Below are 12,879 nucleotides of genomic sequence, written 5' to 3'. Positions count from 1 at the left end.
GCAATCTTGGTCCAAACTATCCCGAAGCTGAACGATTTTATCGTATAGATAACCGTTAAACTCCTCAGCTCGTCCCTGTAAGGGGTCATCCCGTCCCACTTGATGAAGGAGGGAACGGGTTACCCGAAACAAGGCGGGTTCATACATGAACCGTGTATGTTTGTGCTTGAACACCACCAGTGTTTGGATCTAAATTGGGGGTGTGTGTTAAACTCGCGGCCCGTGGGCCAGATGCATCACGTGCTGGCCCCGCCCGCCCAGTTTAACGAAGGGGAAAAAAGTCCTGATACGTCATGTGACGGTGCCGTGACGCCGCGAGTTTGACACCCCTGATCTAAATCTAGCCAATGTGATTTTCTCACCTAAGTCCTAGGATGACAATTCTTGGAAAAAATATTGTTGCTGGGAACTCTAGAAGCTGTCCCAACATATTTGAAGGCAGAAGGATGGAAGAGACAATGTGATTTCCACGCTTAATTTAACATAAACCTTCCCTCAATCTCTTGGTTTCTAATTTTCATTATACATTGTGTTTGTTAGTTATGGATGATGGGAATTGCAAGCTGGCCCAATTGGTTAATGCTAGAGAAACAGAAAGTCCCATGTACAGGTACCCCTTGACTTATAACCACTTGTTTAATGACTGTTCATAATTACAACAACTTTATGAGTGTTGCAGCAGATCCATGGTCACATGACCAAAGTTTGGGCACTTGGCAACTGGCATGTATTTACGACGGTTGCAGTGTCCTGGGGTCATATGATCGCCATTTGTGACCTTTTCAGCTGGCTTCTTTTCTGACAAAGTTAATGGGGGAAACTAGATTCACTTAACAACTGCTAAATTTATGTAACAACTGCAGTGATTTGCTTAGCAACTGTGCAAAAGTTATAAAATTGGGCATGGCTTACTTAATAACCATCTTGCTTAGCAAGAGAAATTCTGGTCCCACTTATGACTGTAACTACCTGTACTGTCACAATACCTCTAAGTGAAGAATTCTTGGGCAGCAGAGGTTCATGTACCTGTTTTACTTTATCTAGTAGTAGGTTATGGTTTACTTTATCAAATGCCTTACTGAAGTCCAAGAAAATTATATCGACAGCATTCCTCTTGTCCATTAATTTTGTCACTTTGTCAAAGAATGCAGTAAGATTAAACTGACATAGTGTAAGCCACCCTGAGTCTTCGGAGAAAGGCGGGATATAAATGCAAAAAAAAAAAAAAAATCTGGCATGATCTGTTATTGACAAACCTTTGTTTTGTTTTTGGTTATTACTTAGAATAAGCTTCTAAGTAATAGAATTAGCTTCTAAGCATTCACTGATTCATTGCTTAATTATCTTTTCCAAAATCTTCCCTGGTATTGAGATCAGGCTGATAGGTCTGTAGTTTCCCGGATCAATTTTTTTCCCTTTTTTGAAGATGGGAAACTACATCACCTCTTTTCCAGTTCATGTAGTAAATATTGATAACTACAACCCATATAAACCAAAGCTCTTTGGAGTCCTCACTTATTTTTGAGAATGTAAAGGGGTCCCGGGATCAAAATTTTAAGAACCGCTGGACTAGACTTTTTTTTTCTTTTAATGACCTTGTAATCCCTTTTATCAGGGTGGAGTCAGAGTGACTGAACGGAGCTGAGCATTTACTAGCCAGATGCCCTTCCTGATGCCTACCCGGAGTTCTCAGCAGATATTTTCTCTTTGCGCCCTGATAGAGAAACATCTGCTGCTGCCTAGGATTGAATACTCCACCTCCCGAGTGGGAGGTGAGCGTCTTCACCTCTAGGCTACCGTGCCACTGAATCTGTGGACTAGACTATAGTTACAAAATTTGAAATACTGAATATATTTTATATTGGGTGCAAAGGCCATGGAACAATTAAAACTTGAATGAAATCTGAGACAGATTTTCCAACTCAAAAGCCACGATTTTTTCCATTCGGTCAGCCTTAGTGAAGTGGGGAACCTAGAAAGGAAGCGTTTATGAATTCTTAGAGCCTGTAGGCCTTGGGATAAGAACCAAAAAAAATAGGGTCTTCGACAATCCCTACAAATGTTTTGTTTTATCTGCTACTTCTAAGGAAGCAAAAATAAAAAATGTGTTTCTCATGATTAAGCACTTTCTAAGTCCATTTGTAACAAGCACATTTTAAAGTAAAAAATCAGTCAGTAAATTTATAATTAGTGAAGTCTGCTTTTCAGTATGATACACCAAACACGCATCCTGTCGTGTCCCACTCCTCCGCTGACGGCTGGGTCAGGGAAATCTGAATCAGGCGTGCCTCTGCAGCTCTGCCAAAGTCCTAGCAAAGTCCTCAGGGCAGGCAGGAGACCAGAAAGTGACTTCAGCAAGATATGTTTAGACTTTGCCTGACTCAGAGAATGCCAGAAAGCAGATCCTTTATATAGGCCATGGGGTGTGGCTCCATGACTCAGCACTTATCCAGGCCTGCCCCTCCCTTCCTTCTGTTGCCTCCGCCTATCAAGTCTTCTGACGTGAGGGTCACTCCGGTGGGCAGCTGTTGGCAATTGACCTCCCTCAGGCTCACATGCTGTGGAGGAGGGGGAGGGGTCTAGTTGTTCCGTTTGCCTGGGCATGGAGCCAGAGCTGGGGGCTGGAGGTATTTCCTCCTCTTCAGCCTGTCTGGGCATGGAGCTAGGGCTGGGGCCGGGAGGCATACTAGGACATTCCTCCGTGTTCGGAAGCAGATAAGAAGGCCCCGGCTGTGGTGAGATTGGACGAGACACAACACATCCGTCTGCAAAACACGTTAGTAACAAAATAACTTTTATCTGAGGTGCTGAAAATTAATTAGGGCAGGAAGCAGTTGTGGGTTTCAATTTAGTTTGCCACCGGTTCGCTCGTGCATGTGCAACCCACTACGGGCAGGAAGACATTTTTCGTTGCTTTTGAATTTATGGAAAGATTGTATTTTTACATGCAATGTATTTAGTCTACCACTGGTTGTCCCAGGTGCAGCCACTTGTATTTTGAATCTGCCAGGATAATTGTTTGTACCTTCTAATTGTTGAGTGGGGAAAAAAAAAAGTTCAATTTGTCTTTGGTTAGAGATTCTAGCTTACATAGAGTAGTGTGAGTATTTTAGAGTAAATGACATAGGTGGTACACTAACCAGATGTGTCAAACTGATCAGGGCTGTGCTCTTACCGTTAGCAGGGAATGGTGCGTTGATAGATTTAAACCTTGTAATCTAGTCTGCTCTTTATCTATCTGACTAAAATGTTATACAAGTAGTCCTTGACCTACAACCATTCATTCAGCAACTGTTCAAAGTTACGATGGCACTGAACAACTGGGCATTACAACTGGTACTTGGAGTTTTGGCTGTCCCAGTATCCCCGTGGTCATATGATTGCCATCTTGTGCTTGTCAACAGATTCACCCTTAAAGTTGGTTGCACTGCCCCATGATCAGGTGATCAACATTTGCAACCTTCCTGCTGGCTTCCCCAGAAAGTCAGTGGGGAAGCTGGCAGCAAAGTTTGGGTAAATCTTTCCCACCCATGCATCATCCCCCAGTCCCTCTGTGTTTGGACCACCCCAGCCACTTGCATATTTCCACACACCCTTCCCATTCCTTCCTCGCACTTCTGTGCACCCTCCCCAGTGTGTGTTCTCATGCGCACCCCCTTGTGCCCTCCACAACCTTTCCCCTCACACTGGTCTCCCCCAACTCAGCAGCAGCCATTTACTTGCCTGCATGCTTGGGATTTACAGTTTCCCCACTGACTTTGGATGTGGGGAAACTGGCAGGAAACTGCCTCATCTAAGGACTGGGGTTTGGTTAATGTGGCAACTCGAACTGCAAGGATTGCCATTGAATAGAATAGAATAGAATAGAATAGAATAGAATAGAATAGAATAGAATAGAATAGAATTTTTTATTGGCCAAGTGTGATTGGACACACAAGGAATTTGTCTTGGTGCATATGCTCTCAGTGTACATAAAAGAAAAGATACGTTCATCAAGGTACAACATTTACAACACAATTGATGGTCAATATATCAATATAAATCATAAGGATTGCCAGCAAAAAGTTATAGTCATACAGTCATAAATGGAAAGAGATTGGTGATGGGAACGATGAGGAAGATTAATAGTAGTGCAGATTCAGTAAATAGTTTGACAGTGTTGAGGGAATTATTTGTTTAGCAGAGTGATGGCCTTCGGGAAAAACTGTTCTTGGGTCTAGTTGTTCTGGTGTGCAGTGCTCTATAGCATTGTTTTGAGGGTAGGAGTTGAAACAGTTTATGTCCAGGATGTGAGGGATCTGTAAATATTTTCACGGCCCTCTTCTTGATTCGTGCAGTATACAGGTCCTCAATGGAAGGCAGGTTGGTAGCAATTATTTTTCTGCAGTTCTAATTATCCTCTGAAGTCTGTGTTTTCTTGTTGGGTTGCAGAACTGAACCAGACAATTATAGAGATGCAAATGACAGACTCAATAATTCCTCTGTAGAACTGAATCAGCAATTCCTTGGGCAGTTTGAGCTTACTGAGTTGGTGCAGAAAGAACATTCCTTGCTGTCCTTTTTTAATGATGTTTTTGATGTTAGCTGTCCATTTTAGATCTTGCGATATGATAGAACCTAGAAATTTGAAGGTTTCTACTGTTGATACTGTTGTCTAGTATTGTGAGAGGTGGAAGTATGGAAGGGTTTCTCCTAAAGTCTACCACCATTTCTATGGTTTTGAGTGTGTTCAGTTCCAGATTGTTTTGGTTGCACCACAAGGCTAGTTGTTCGACCTTTCGTCTATATGCGGATTCGTCATTGTCTCGAATGAGACCAATCACTGTTGTGTCATCTGCGAACTTTAGTAGCTTAACAGATGGATCATTGGAGATGCAGTCATTGGTATACAGAGAGAAGAGAAGTGGGGAGAGCACACAGCCTTGGGGGGCCCCTGTGCTAATTGTACAGGTATTTGATGTGATCTTGCTTAGCTTCACCTGCTGCTTCCTGTTTGTTAGGAAGCTTGTGATCCACTTACAAGTCTGTTCCGGTACCTGTAGCTGGTTTAGCTTAGTTAGAAGAATGTCTGGAATGATGGTATTGAATGCTGAACTAAAGTCTACAAAAAGGACCCTTGCATAGGTCTTTGGAGACTCAAGATGTTGTAGGATGTAGTGCAGAGCCATATTAACAGCATCATCTGTTGATCTATTTGCTCGGTATGCAAATTGCAAGGGGTCTAACAGCGGATCCGTGATGGTTTTCAAGTAGGAAAACACTAGCCTTTCAAAGCTTTTCATGACTACAGATGTTAAAGCAACTGGTCTGTAGTCATTCAGTTCCTTGATGGTGGGCTTTTTCGGCACTGGGATGATTGTAGAGCGTTTGAAGCAAGAAGGAACATAGCACATCTCTAGTGATTTATTGAAAGTAGGGGTGAAGATGGGGGCCAATTGGTCAGCACAGACTTTTAAGCAAGAAGGAGTTATCTTGTCTGGGCCTGGAGCTAAGGGAAGTAGTTGCTCTTTATGATGGAATTGCCATCGTAAGTCAAGGAGCACTTGTTTGGAAGCCTTTGACTAAGACAGGGTGAACCATGGAAGTTAAAATGGGCACATTTGTGGATGACCGTACGGGAGAAAGATTGTAACTTGGAATGTATAGAATAATGTTTATAATATTGAGCATGAATTAATGAAGACAAGGAAAGAAAGAAAAAATATCTGCTCTTGAATTTCCTCACCTGCCTATCTCTGTGTCCTTTCGATGGCCTGCATCGGGGTGAAATCCAACAAGTTCTGACAGGTTCTAGAGAACCGATAGTGGAAATTTTGAGCAGTTCGGAGAACCAGTAGCGGAAATTTTGAGCAATTCAGGGAACCGGTAGTGCAAATTTTGAGTAGTTCGGAGAACCAGTAGTGGAAATTTTGAGCAGTTTGGAGAACCAGTAGTGGAAATTTTGAGTAATTCAGGGAACCGGTAGCGCAAATTTTGAGTAGTTTGGAGAACCAGTAGTGGAAATTTTGAGCAGTTTGGAGAACCAGTAGCGGAAATTTTGAGTAGTTCGGAGACCCAGCAAATACCACCTCTGGCTGGCCCCAGAGTGGGGTGGAAATGGAGATTTTGCAATATCCTTCCCTCAGGAGTAGGGAGGGAATGGGGATTTTGCAGTATCCTTCCCCTGCCACGCCCCCAAGCCACACCATGCCCACAAAGCCACGCCCACAGAACCAGTAGGAAAAAAAATTTGGATTTCACCACTGGCTTGCATACCTGCTGCCACCAGGGTTTTTTTCACGAAAAATATTTGTGATAATACCTAATGGATTTAATATTGTTATTTTTACAAGATTCAATAAAGAAAAATACTCAGTGAATGCTTCAATTTTCATTTTTAATACAGTAAATGTTGATAAAAGCTCTTTTAAGAGTCCTCTATAATTTTTAAAAGTGGGAAGTCCTGAGAGCAAAATGTTTAAGAAATACTGATTTAGAAAAAGTAGGTTAAAGCAAAGAAGCTTGAATTTGATTGCTGGGTGTGGTAAGTGTTTATATGACGGAAGTGAAGGGTATTTGAAAGTGAAGGAAACACTTAGCAAATGGTTTGATCCCAAGCAGGCAAGAAAAGAAGGATGTATGATGTTCCCATTTAATATATTTATCAGTTGAAGTTTAAGGAATCCTTATGGTGTTAGAACTGTGTTGATTGGAAAGATGAATATGCATGAACTTTGCTATGCAAATGAAGCCACGTTGTTGACTGAGAACCTGAACCATTTACAGCTCATCTGAGATAGGCTGAGTGTTGCATGAGAAGTGCAGATTTGAAAATTAATGGAAAGATACTTGCACTTGACGACAAAAATGGAGTGAGATTGCAAGGTGTACACAGATGGTGAACAACAGAGCAAAACGAAGATCCGTGAGAGAGGTGAGGTTTAGAAAAAAAAAACAAGAGGCAGCGTACGATGTTGCTTATGGCTTTGATGGAAGGAAAAGTGGTTTGCAAGATTAAAAGTAGAGGTTTAGTAAATGGCGATATAAACCAGTTTCAGCTGTAGCTCCTTTTATTATCTTAAGCCTTTACTTTCTTCGACTTACTGTTGCTTATTCCTTTCCTTCACTCTGCCTAACATTGCTTATTTGCATGAAATAGCCCCAAGGACTATTTATGTAACTATGCAATTATTTGAGGAAATAAGAGTCTAGTAGGAAGAAATATCTGGAAGATAAGCCCGGTAATATGTTAGAACTCTGATGTAACCAGTTTACCTAGAATAGACTTTGAAACAGATATATCTGACAAAATGGTATTTGGAATTATCTGAAACTATCTACTGACCTGAGGGTAGAAATTCTAAACCTGAAGAGCCGCCAGAAAAAAGAGGGGAAATTGCCAAGAATTTTACTATGCGGTTGTACAGATGCTCTGAAAAATCTTAATTCCTGACCCTTGAGTGTTCAAAATCAGAGACTATTTCTTGGTTTCTCGTATCTCATTCCATTTCTTGGCACCCAAATGCCAAAAATGGCCTTTACATGTGCAGTGATGTGGTCCCGCATATGCTGCATTTAGATACTTGCTTCTTTTTACCTGATGCAGGTGCACAAGCCCTTAAGTTGTGGGGTAGATGTTGTGGTTATCCAAATTTGTTATGGCCAGAATACCCCCTCAGATACAGCTGTTAAGTGTGACACAGAATTTAGACTGCTTTAAACTGAGTCTGAGTACAGGTAGTCCTCAACTTACAACTACAATTTCTGTTGCTAAGTGAGCACATTTGTTAAATGAATTTTGCTCCGATTTATTACCTTTCTTGCCATAGTTGTTAAGCGAATCACTGCGGTTGTTAAATTAATAACACGGTTGATAAGTGAGCCTGGTTTCCTCGTCGACTTTGCTTGTCAGACAATGACAAAAACGGTGATCACATGACCCCAGGACATTGCAACCATCATAAATATGAGTCAGTTGCCAAGCGTCTGAATTTCAATGATGTGATGATGGGGATGCTACAACAGTCCTAAGTGTGAAAAACTGTCATAGGTCACTTTTTTTCAGTGCCGTTGTAATTTTGAATGGTCATTAAAAGAATTGTTGCACTACTACAATTGTATTGGGAGTACCAAAGGGTTTTTGGATTGTGAAAGGATTGAACGGGTGCCTGGAGGATGCCCAGTTGAGAGCTCTTTTCACAACCTCATTAAGTTTTTTTTAAATTTGTATTTATATCCCGCCCTTCTCCGAAGACTCAGGGCGGCTTACACTATGTTAAGCAATAGTCTTCATCCATTTGTATAGAAAGTCAGCTTATTGCCCCCAACAATCTGGGTCCTCATTTTACCTACCTTATAAAGGATGGAAGGCTGAATCAACCTTGGGCCTGGTGGGACTTGAACCTGCAGTAATTGCAAGCAGCTGTGTTAATAACAGACTGTCTTAGCAGTCTGAGCCACCAGAGGCCCATATTTGTCCGGCAAAGTGGTACCCATCTATCTACTCACAGCTACCCACTTTCAAACTGCTGGGTTGTCAGGAGCTGCACCTTGAGACGGGATGTCACCCCGTCCCATGGCAGCAACCGGGTCTCGAACGCGAGCCTGCCAATCGTCAGCCCAGCGTCCTAATCATTTGAGCCACTGGGCTCCCACTGAGTGTCATTAAATCTGCTGCATATTGTATGGCCATTGTACCAGCCTAAATGCCTTGTGATTTGTCTTCTTTCTGACTTAGGGTACAAGAGGAGTCATCCCTTCACCTGACAGTAGAACAGAAATCGATTCAGCTTCGACAGCCGCTGCTCAACCTGATCCAGAAGTGATCATTGTGGGGGCAGGTGTACTTGGCTCTGCTCTGGCCACGGTGCTGGCCCGGGATGGGAGGAAAGTGACGGTCATTGAGCGGGATTTGAAGGAACCTGATAGGATTGTTGGAGAACTCTTACAGCCAGGAGGTTATAACACTCTAAAAGAACTGGGCCTTCAAGGTACATTAACTGTTGGTTAAAACACTTCTGTCTTTCATTCACAGATCTGGGAATTCACGGTTCAACTGCAAGTTTTTGAAACTCACTCACAGCCTGGCAGCTGTTCTATCTCTACTTTGTATTCTTGTAATTACAGGTAGTCCTCGCCTTATGACCACAATTGAGCCCAAAATTTCTGTTGCTAAGTGAGACGTTTATTAAGTGAGTTTTGCCCCCTTTTACAACTTTTCTTGCCACAGTTGTTAAGTGAACCACTGCAGTTGTTAAATTAATAACACGGTTGATAAGTGAGCCTGGTTTCCTCGTCGACTTTGCTTGTCAGACAATGACAAAAACGGTGATCACATGACCCCAGGACATTGCAACCATCATAAATATGAGTCAGTTGCCAAGTGTCTGAATTTCAATGATGTGATGATGGGGATGCTACAACGGTCCTAAGTGTGAAAAACTGTCATAGGTCACTTTTTTCAGTGCCGTTGTAATTTTGAATGGTCATTAAAAGAATTGTTGCACTACTACAATTGTATTGGGAGTACCAAAGGGTTTTTGGATTGTGAAAGGATTGAATGGGTGCCTGGAGGATGCCCAGTTGAGAGCTCTTTTCACAACCTCATTAAGTTTTTTTTAAATTTGTATTTATATCCCGCCCTTCTCCGAAGACTCAGGGCGGCTTACACTATGTTAAGCAATAGTCTTCATCCATTTGTATAGAAAGTCAGCTTATTGCCCCCAACAATCTGGGTCCTCATTTTACCTACCTTATAAAGGATGGAAGGCTGAGTCAACCTTGGGCCTGTTGGGACTTGAACCTGCAGTAATTGCAAGCAGCTGTGTTAATAACAGACTGTCTTAGCAGTCTGAGCCACCAGAGGCCCATATTTGTCCGGCAAAGTGGTACCCATCTATCTACTCACAGCTACCCACTTTCAAACTGCTGGGTTGTCAGGAGCTGCACCTTGAGACGGGATGTCACCCCATCCCATGGCAGCAACCGGGTCTCGAACGCGAGCCTGCCAATCGTCAGCCCAGCGTCCTAATCATTTGAGCCACTGGGCTCCCACTGAGTGTCATTAAATCTGCTGCATATTGTATGGCCATTGTACCAGGCTAAATGCCTTGTGATTTGTCTTCTTTCTGACTTAGGGTACAAGAGGAGTCATCCCTTCACCTGACAGTAGAACAGAAACCGATTCAGCTTCGACAGCCGCTGCTCAACCTGATCCAGAAGTGATCATTGTGGGGGCAGGTGTACTTGGCTCTGCTCTGGCCACGGTGCTGGCCCGGGATGGGAGGAAAGTGACGGTCATTGAGCGGGATTTGAAGGAACCTGATAGGATTGTTGGAGAACTCTTACAGCCAGGAGGTTATAACACTCTAAAAGAACTGGATTCAAACCCAGCCCTTGACTTCATTCAGACCTGAATCTAAATTGGATTCAAACCCAGCCCTTGACTTCATTCAGACCTGAATCTAAATTGGATTCAAACCCAGCCCTTGACTTCATTCAGACCTGAATCTAAATTGGATTCAAACCCAGCCCTTGACTTCATTCAGACCTGAATCTAAATTGGATTCAAACCCAGCCCTTGACTTCATTCAGACCTGAATCTAAATTGGATTCAAACCCAGCCCTTGACTTCATTCAGACCTGAATCTAAATTGGATTCAAACCCAGCCCTTGACTTCATTCAGACCTGAATCTAAATTGGATTCAAACCCAGCCCTTGACTTCATTCAGACCTGAATCTAAATTGGATTCAAACCCAGCCCTTGACTTCATTCAGACCTGAATCTAAATTGGATTCAAACCCAGCCCTTGACTTCATTCAGACCTGAATCTAAATTGGATTCAAACCCAGCCCTTGACTTCATTCAGACCTGAATCTAAATTGGATTCAAACCCAGCCCTTGACTTCATTCAGACCTGAATCTAAATTGGATTCAAACCCAGCCCTTGACTTCATTCAGACCTGAATCTAAATTGGATTCAAACCCAGCCCTTGACTTCATTCAGACCTGAATCTAAATTGGATTCAAACCCAGCCCTTGACTTCATTCAGACCTGAATCTAAATTGGATTCAAACCCAGCCCTTGACTTCATTCAGACCTGAATCTAAATTGGATTCAAACCCAGCCCTTGACTTCATTCAGACCTGAATCTAAATTGGATTCAAACCCAGCCCTTGACTTCATTCAGACCTGAATCTAAATTGGATTCAAACCCAGCCCTTGACTTCATTCAGACCTGAATCTAAATTGGATTCAAACCCAGCCCTTGACTTCATTCAGACCTGAATCTAAATTGGATTCAAACCCAGCCCTTGACTTCATTCAGACCTGAATCTAAATTGGATTCAAACCCAGCCCTTGACTTCATTCAGACCTGAATCTAAATTGGATTCAAACCCAGCCCTTGACTTCATTCAGACCTGAATCTAAATTGGATTCAAACCCAGCCCTTGACTTCATTCAGACCTGAATCTAAATTGGATTCAAACCCAGCCCTTGACTTCATTCAGACCTGAATCTAAATTGGATTCAAACCCAGCCCTTGACTTCATTCAGACCTGAATCTAAATTGGATTCAAACCCAGCCCTTGACTTCATTCAGACCTGAATCTAAATTGGATTCAAACCCAGCCCTTGACTTCATTCAGACCTGAATCTAAATTGGATTCAAACCCAGCCCTTGACTTCATTCAGACCTGAATCTAAATTGGATTCAAACCCAGCCCTTGACTTCATTCAGACCTGAATCTAAATTGGATTCAAACCCAGCCCTTGACTTCATTCAGACCTGAATCTAAATTGGATTCAAACCCAGCCCTTGACTTCATTCAGACCTGAATCTAAATTGGATTCAAACCCAGCCCTTGACTTCATTCAGACCTGAATCTAAATTGGATTCAAACCCAGCCCTTGACTTCATTCAGACCTGAATCTAAATTGGATTCAAACCCAGCCCTTGACTTCATTCAGACCTGAATCTAAATTGGATTCAAACCCAGCCCTTGACTTCATTCAGACCTGAATCTAAATTGGATTCAAACCCAGCCCTTGACTTCATTCAGACCTGAATCTAAATTGGATTCAAACCCAGCCCTTGACTTCATTCAGACCTGAATCTAAATTGGATTCAAACCCAGCCCTTGACTTCATTCAGACCTGAATCTAAATTGGATTCAAACCCAGCCCTTGACTTCATTCAGACCTGAATCTAAATTGGATTCAAACCCAGCCCTTGACTTCATTCAGACCTGAATCTAAATTGGATTCAAACCCAGCCCTTGACTTCATTCAGACTGGCTGAGAGGCTGCTGTATTATGAATCCTGATTGTATATCCCAGGATGAACCTGTGGACTTCAACTCCCAGAATTCCCAAGGTAGCCATGCTGGCTCAGGAATTCTGCGCATTGAAGTCCACAGATCATAAAGTTGCCATAGTTATTAAGTGAGTTTTGCCCCATTTTACAACTTTTCTTGCCACAGTTGTTAAGTGAACCACTGCCGTTAAGTTAGTAACACAGTTTCCCCATTGAGTTTGCTTGTCAGACAATGACAAAACGGTGATCACATGACCCCAGGACATTGCAACCATCATAAATGTGAGTCAGTTGCCAAATGTCTGAATTTCAATGATGTGATGATGGGGATGCTACAACAGTCCTAAGTGTGAAAAACTGTCATAGGTCACTTTTTTCAGTGCCGTTGTAATTTTGAATGGTCATTAAGTGTGAAAAACTGTCATAGGTCACTTTTTTCAGTGCCGTTGTAATTTTGAATGGTCATTAAGTGTGAAAAACGGTCATAAGCCCCTTTTCCAGTGTGTTGTCACTTCACAGTCATTAAATGAACTATTGTAAGTCGAGAACTACCTGCATTACAAAAACCAGAAAACAAAGAA

The 12,879-nt window shown here is 42.3% G+C and overlaps 1 protein-coding gene across 3 annotated transcripts in view; it reads left to right on the top strand.

The window, feature by feature from the left end:
* SQLE (squalene epoxidase) overlaps nucleotides 1-12,879 on the top strand; it is a 38,720-nt gene that overhangs the window by 4,080 nt on the left and 21,761 nt on the right. For 2 of the 3 annotated variants that reach the window (XM_058179137.1, XM_058179136.1), the window contains exon 3: nucleotides 8,717-8,969. In XM_058179137.1, coding sequence (XP_058035120.1) covers nucleotides 8,717-8,969 — 253 coding nt within the window. Of the gene's footprint in view, nucleotides 1-5,037; nucleotides 6,914-8,716; nucleotides 8,970-12,879 lie in introns of those variants that run through there. The other variant, XM_058179138.1, reaches the window with a different exon arrangement.

This window comes from Ahaetulla prasina, chromosome 3 (assembly GCF_028640845.1).
Source record: "Ahaetulla prasina isolate Xishuangbanna chromosome 3, ASM2864084v1, whole genome shotgun sequence".
In the NCBI taxonomy this organism is placed as follows: Eukaryota; Metazoa; Chordata; class Lepidosauria; order Squamata; family Colubridae; genus Ahaetulla; species Ahaetulla prasina.
Note: the sequence above shows the minus strand (reverse complement) of the source record. Positions and strands in the feature narration are given on the sequence as shown.